Source organism: Phragmites australis, chromosome 14, assembly GCF_958298935.1.
Source record: "Phragmites australis chromosome 14, lpPhrAust1.1, whole genome shotgun sequence".
Taxonomy (NCBI): Eukaryota; Viridiplantae; Streptophyta; class Magnoliopsida; order Poales; family Poaceae; genus Phragmites; species Phragmites australis.
The window spans coordinates 23,134,348-23,141,583 of NC_084934.1; the positions used below are offsets into that span (position 1 = coordinate 23,134,348).

At 44.5% G+C, this 7,236-nt stretch overlaps 1 protein-coding gene across 3 annotated transcripts; it reads right to left on the reverse strand.

The window, feature by feature from the left end:
* Positions 1-3,968: 3,968 nt before the first annotated feature.
* Positions 3,969-6,826, reverse strand: LOC133891103 (transcription factor bHLH130-like). Of its 3 annotated transcripts, none has more exons than XM_062331811.1 (8): positions 6,421-6,826; positions 6,225-6,319; positions 5,662-6,127; positions 5,178-5,491; positions 4,947-5,093; positions 4,792-4,857; positions 4,588-4,656; positions 3,969-4,416 (listed from the first exon to the last, which is right to left on the reverse strand). In XM_062331811.1, exons 3-8 carry the CDS (start codon positions 6,101-6,103, stop codon positions 4,354-4,356), a joined length of 1,101 nt encoding a protein of 366 aa, XP_062187795.1. In that variant the 5' UTR covers positions 6,104-6,127; positions 6,225-6,319; positions 6,421-6,826; the 3' UTR covers positions 3,969-4,353. The 3 variants fall into 3 exon arrangements, with proteins under 3 accessions (XP_062187795.1, XP_062187793.1, XP_062187794.1); XM_062331809.1 differs by having other exon boundaries at positions 6,229-6,319; positions 6,421-6,825; XM_062331810.1 differs by having other exon boundaries at positions 6,229-6,326; positions 6,421-6,825.
* Positions 6,827-7,236: the final 410 nt, after the last annotated feature.

Consider the following 7,236-nt stretch of genomic DNA (forward strand, 5'->3'; position numbering starts at 1 on the left):
GTGACCATCTTGATAACTTGTGTGAATCGAATGATCATAAAAAATCGAGTCTCTTGTGCTAAAATGTGATTTAATACGGTTGTCTTGTGACCTCAAGGGGTTTGTCATACCCAGTCGCGTGACACTTTGTTTGGATAAGAGGCAACTTGAGGATAAAATGAAATTCAAATAAATATGCCTAACTGTTTTTAATCACTTATCAATCTAAGTCTTGATTTTATATGTGAGTATTTGCAAAACCTATTATCATGAATGCTTGTTTGCCTAGTTTGAGAGCACAAAGAAGAGAATACGCTACAAAGGAGGAGAAATGAGAACATTTTGCAACAAATCTCAAAGAAAAATGAAAATCATCAAGGGGGGCATTTGTTTTTAAGTTTTTGAGCTTTTCTTGATCTTTTGTGGTTTTGGCTTGTCTTTTCCTATCTCCGGTCTTTTGCAATTTGTCTTATACCAAGTGATTTGTGTTTACTCTTTCTCGAGTTTTTGTCACTTGGATGTGCTTCACTTCTTCTATCCTAAATCTTTATGCTTTGAGAGTTGTCAATGCACTCATTAAGGGGGAGATTGAGAAATCAAGTGGAGAAGTATCTTGTTTTTTATGTGATGAAGCATTGATAACCGTTGATGTATTTTAAACTTAGTTAGCATGTATTTATGAATGTTTGTTCTTGTTCATGTCTAACTTGAGTTGGTCATGTTTGGAATTGGCGAATTCTTCTCTATACGTAGAAAAATTATACACACCGGAAGTTTCGGTGTGGGCAATGTATACTCACCGGACTATTTCTTGCAGAGTGCAATTTTTCGAGCGAAATTTGAGATCAATGCACCGGAAGATCCGGTGAGTATATTGGGTACACCGGAAGATATTACCGGAGTTCGGTGTTAAAGTAGAAATAAAAGTAAACACCAAATAGTTCTATGATAGATTTTGAGAAGTTAAAGTATTTTTTACAGTAAGAAAATTTTTAGCGCCAAACATAGCAGCAGCAGCAGCTTCGGCACAAAAAGCCAATGGCTTTCAGCGTACTTGGCTGATTCACCGCACGGGTGTGTCCCTGTACCTCACACCTCCTCTGTCTTGATCAGTTTCGTTTGGTAATTGCATTTGATCTCTAGTATGTGTAATTGCAACGGTGACATATGCTGATTTGCTATTTCTCTCTCAAGTTACACATATGCTGATGACCTGCTACTATGCTCATGTACATGTACTACTCCAGTAGGCTAGGCACCCAAAATAAGTAGACTTATGGGGTAATTTAGGCAGCAGAACATGATTGCTTCAATGATGGATGTTATTATTATCTCCCAACACCTGACCTGAGATGTATCTCATGTGGAAGACACGGAGGGACAGCAGCAGCCAGCACGTGGTAGACATTTTGATCCACGTCAGAGCCTGTACTTTCTGTTCTTCGGTTCGGGGACAAATCTCTCAAGCTCACTTGCCAGCGGCCTGTTAACTCGCTGGCTGGCCATGTTTCCTGTCGATGGAATCAATATAAACATACACTAGCATAAATATTCCATGTTCCGACCTGTATTTTCTTCTTTTAGAATTTACGACAACTCGGTTCACTGAGAATTCATTGCAAGATGCGATCTTGAGATGTAGCAATTGTGTTTTGAGATCCATGTATTTGATACATTATGTTGTACAGTCTGTGACTCTGAACTGACAAATTTGCTGGACTGTCTTTTGCCAAGACGACGCTCTCATCAAGCACAACTTAAAACAAATACCGCTTGCAGTAGGTCAACAAGAACAGAGCTCCCATGATCCAATCACTCAGTCACAGTCCACTCTAACCCAACAAGAACTGAGAAAAGGAAAAGAAAGAAAGAAAGGAGATAGATGGGGACATCGAGATCCAATCCCCTAGATCTCTCGAACTTTTCAATGGAGATCCCGTCCTGAACTCAGTGAAGTACGCAGGAAGTTCACATGGGCCACACGTGCGGCGAGGAAAGTCCCAAGAGCCATGAGGTGCGTCTAGCTTTGCATTAGTCCCTAAGCTTATTTAAGCTGCGTACTTTTTTATGCACTCATCTTTCCGTACTAGTGATTCTATTTTACATGTCACTAGGGCAACGATGACAGCTTACCATTTCAGTCCATCCTCGACAGAGAAGTTCAAATACTGAAGAGTTGTGACCAAGTATATAATGGAGGAAAGGCATCCGGACAAGGTGAGACAGCGAACAGTTGTGGTATCCAGCTAATGCAAGTTTAGTATTACACAATGCGCATTTAGTTAGCTCTAAAAACAATGCACATTTAGCTAACAAACTAAGCTGCATTAGATGTTCTTAGAGAACCCTTATTTCTTTGGTGATATTTAAGGAAAGAGAGAATAAAAAATTATTGTTAAGAAATAAGTTTCAAATATATCCATGTGTCGCTGCTAATTTCTTAAGATCTCCTAAATAATTAATTGTCTCACAAGAAGATATTTTCTATCTAAAATTTCTCAAAGAGCTGGTTTTCCAATAAGAAACAAACTCATTCTCCCTCCTCTTTAAATTATTTGCCACCATCTTGTTTGCTCTGAGGGTCCAAGGTAGTTTCACGCATCGGCAAGTAGGCACGCTAATCACCATCTTGTTGAGCGACAATGGCAGGTCCAGGCGGGATCAAGCCCCCTTCAATTTTTGAATATAGAAGAGGGAGAAAAAAGAAGAGGAGGAAGAAGAGGGAGAGACCCTATTTCAGAGCTGGATTTGCTACTGTTGAGCAGTCGCATGTACTTGAGCCGAAACTTCTCATGGGTTCCGTGACAATTAACTTCTATAGTTTATTAACCTTGGTCTTTGCATGCGGTGAGCAACCCTTCAAGCAAACGGCAACATAATCAAAGAATCCGGCGTCCACATTTTCTACATTGTTATACATTCATACAAAAGTATGGAGATAAAATTAAGTCAATGCGTTCCAACAGAAATCTTCACTGGTGTCCTGTATGTGTGCAGATACTTGCTTCAGTAGCTAAATTTTTTTGACGTGTGAGAGATAAGGATAACACAACTGGTAGTGGTAAAGGTAGAAATCGCTACAGTTTGAATTGATGAATCAGTTCAATTATCTCTTCGGCTCTGAAACGAAAGGATTACCTCACCAGGCCCTTGAGGATTGCTGTAGTTCTGAAAATAGGCGGTGGAACATCCGAATTCCCATCGTGGAAACCTGAATCTCTCGGTCAGCGCTGGGTAGCGCTGTATGAAGAAGCCAGACAACTGAGCTCCGAACAGCTAAGTACCAGCCTGAGCTCTCAAATAGCTTCAAGTACCAGCTTCCGAACGGATATTTTTCATCCGTCCGTTTGACCGAGGTGTTATGGAGTAAATAAATATAAGATATAATAATGAATATCTATCACTATCCGAATTTGACTCTAAATTCAAGAAAAAAAAGATACATATGACTAAGTATCCGTTCAAAGTATCTAAATATTATATATTAAAAAAATTATTATAATTTTAATTAAAAATATGATAATATATAAGTAAATTGTTATATATATATATACAAATAATATTAAATATTTTTATTTTGTGATCACTTTAATTGTATCCTATATTATTTAATGTGTTACATGAAAGTACAAATAAAGTGAATTTTTTATCTATCTAACTAACCGAAAACTTACGACTCTATTCATTTTGACTAAAAAAGATATAAGATAAAATACAAAATAAAAAAATAATTATCCGACTAACAAAAACTTACGACACTATCCACTCCAACTAAAAAAATATAAGATAAAAAAATAATTATCTAACACAATCTGTATGCAACATAATACAAAATGACACAATCTGTATGCAACATAATACAAAATGAGCTAATCCATCTGTATCTCTACTCCCAGAGGAAGCACGGACTACTATTCCCAACAGAGGATGTCAATGCATGAGATCACCATCTAACCGAGGCGAGAGGATAATTGGGTGACACATTCATATAGCTGAAACACTACTGCATCCATTGAACACCTTGAGATTTTTCTACTATTTTGCCGTGGCACATGTACAGCTGCTACTACTAGAAGTAGAAATACAGTAGTAACTTTCTACCAAAGTTACAGCAAAACTATACAATTGTTTCTCCCATGTCTCTCAACTTTCACCCTTATCCTTATTACTTGAATACCTTCTCCTTGTCACTTGAATGCTTGATGTCACTGCTTCATTCCCCTTTGCTCGTAAGCAGACACTGCCTGGTACACAAGCCTCTCAACTGCTTCTATTCAAACTCCAAAGAAATGAGAGCTAGTTTACATCTCCCAAATGATCTTGTTTCTGAGGTCTCTAGGTCTTGTTCAGTGTACATTGCGGAGTCCAGGGCATTCAACCCGAGTCCTGATTCTTGCTCGCTGAGCAGGTGCAATTTGCGCGGCTCTCATTTAACACCTTCAATGAACAGATAGCAGCAAGTAATTCAGATAAGTCTAATAGAAAGTAATATGGCAAAATAGCTTCTTGATTTAGACCTTACTGCTCAGGACAGTTTGACCCTCTAATTAAGCTACCAACGAGTGCTCATTTGCGAAGGACTCATTGGATTCGATAACAACTGCTTACCTTAACCTGCTTCTGGAGTTCCTTGATGTAGTCGACAGCCAAATCCAGCATGTCAGAAGTGTTGGTTTGCTGCAGAAAATGGAAGTGCAGGTTGCAGAGTAGTCAGCTATGGAGTGGTCCTCCCATAGCAAATTTGCTAACCATACACTGTTCTACTGCCTATTGGGGAGAGACGATTGATACAGACTACAGAATGTGCAGTACCTTGTCCATGTTTGGGACGAGTTCTTGCAGCTTTCGGATTCGTTCGCTGATCTTTGTTCTCCTCACCTGGGCAGCAAGGCTCAGCACATCAGCTGATTGCTCAACCGCAAACTCGAAATTTAAGAAATTCCATGCAAGGACGTGAATTCACTAACCCGCTCGGCGATACTGCGGGGGTGCGTGGCGCATCCCCGTTTGGCGCGGATCTTGCAAGGCACAGCGTCCTGGAACTGGAGGAACTTCTCGATAACTGCCATCTCCGACGACGTCTTCGGCAGGCTGAACTGGTGCGCAAGGTGGTTCTGCACCGAGGACACCACGCAATTCCTCGTCAATTCACCACAGACATACTAGGAGAAATGGAGGTGCTAATACAGTGGACGCACCTGGTCAGGCTCCGACGAGTCCCGAGGGCGTTTCATCCCGGACAAGTTCTCCGACATGAGCGACGACGAGTCCTCCCACCCAGAACCCATCGGGTACCCGGGGATGTACCCCCTGTCGCCACCGGCAGCCTCGGGGCTGCTCCCTCCGAGTTCTTCGCTGCCCATCTCCGAGATCTGTGACATCAGCGAACTCTGCCGTGATGAGAAGCTGAGCTGCCCCTTCAGCCCGCTCCCGCCGCCTGCGGCGGAATCGGCCGCGGCAGTGCCGTTCCTGAAGCCCATGCCCATGCCCGCCCTCAGGAAGCCCCCGTATCCTGAATGGAGCAAAACAGCGTAGGTAGTAGGGCACGCTCAGTTCCGGAAATAGAGATGTTTCCAAGAAAAACTATCCCCCAAGAACTGCAATTATTGCTGCGCAGGAAGCAAGCGGGGAGTGACAACTACAGGTAGTACCAAAAGAAGGTCGAATTGAGGAGGGACCAACCGTTGTCCATGTTCAAATGATTGAGGAATCCGGCGGGGGAGCTGCTCTGCCGAATCAGAGTGCCAACGCCGGCGGCGGCGGCGGCGGCCTCCGCGCCGGAGCTGACCGTGCGGTAGAGCCCGGACTGCTGCTGCTGGGAGTGGAACATCATTTGCTGCTGCTGGGAGGCCATGGTGGCTTCATTCGGGAACTGGACCGTGGCGGGGGCAGGCGGCGGTGGCGACGACGGCTTGTCCCGGATTTGGTGGTCGGCCAAGAACCTGGAGAAAACGTTGTCGGCGCCGGCGTCGGGGCTAGCGGCGCGGGGCTCGGCCGGGAGGAAGTCCTCGCAGACCTCGCCGAGCAGTGTGCTCGGCGCAGATCTGTACCTCAGCAACCCAGACGAGCTCATCCCCGGCTGCACCGGAAGGTTTAGATCATTGGATACCGGCGAGTTGTACATCACCTCGCCAGGCAGGTTCAGATCCTGGACAAGAACAATTAAGCCGTATACTTCATCAAGAAATGGAATCAAAATTCGTACCATAAAGAACTACGGAATCATGGAGGTGGCACAAGCATACTTACGGAATTTCAGGTCAGATCAGGGTGCTGTCCCCCTACACGAGCTTACTTCACCACTTTCAAGTATTCGGTGCCGCAGCAGCGAGGTCCAGATCTAAAAGCTTTCATCAACCCAAATTAGCAACAATCAAGTCGCAAACAATTTAACAATGGAAAGAAAAACGAAGTTGCGAAGAGAGCCAAGAAAAAACACACCTTCAATGCCACGGACCCTCGGCCGGGTCGGCACCGTTCTTCAGACGGCGGGACGGGACCCGGGCCCTCCTGGAGTCGGCGGACGGGGCAGCGGCCGTCGGCAGAGGGGGGGGGGGTTGATCGAGGGCTGCCGCGGTTTCCTTAGCACGAGGCGGATGCTGTAGGCGGCGAGCTGGCGGCGGAGGGGTCAGCAGCAGGAAACGGCGGCGTGGGGGCTGGGGAGGGACGGCGTGGAGAGAGATGGGCAGCGTGGCGTGGTTGCCTCGCCTGGTTGGTGGTGTGGTGTGGTCTCCCGGGGCGGAGAAGCGAAGGGGGCTGCGCTCCCGCTAAATAATGATGCGCCCCGCTCTTAGGTGATCTGCTCGGCAATGGCTCGCATCGCGTGGTGTGAAAAAGCGACATCTTTTTCCATTCCACTCACCACTGTGCAAGCAACATAGGGCATCATATCACCGGGGAAAAAGATGGACTCCTGGTCTTTTTTCTTTCACAAACTACCCGTGTGGTGCCGAGTTAGACTAGAGCGAGAGCTAATTGCGAACGGGAAATGTTTCTTCTCCCCGAACCGCGCATGCCCATCAGATCCCAGGCCTGCACTGCGTATGCGAGGCGGTAGGCTAGTTAACCTGGTTTCGTTGATTGGGTGCCATGGACATGGTGACCCCACAAGTTCCCTTGACCTAAATTTAGCCCTTGCTATAACCTACTCTAATTATAAATATAGGTTGTTTTTTTCTCTTTTTATCCTTATTTAATAAATATTATCACTCTTATAAATAAATAAATTATTTTTTTATAATACAGAATAAATAAAGA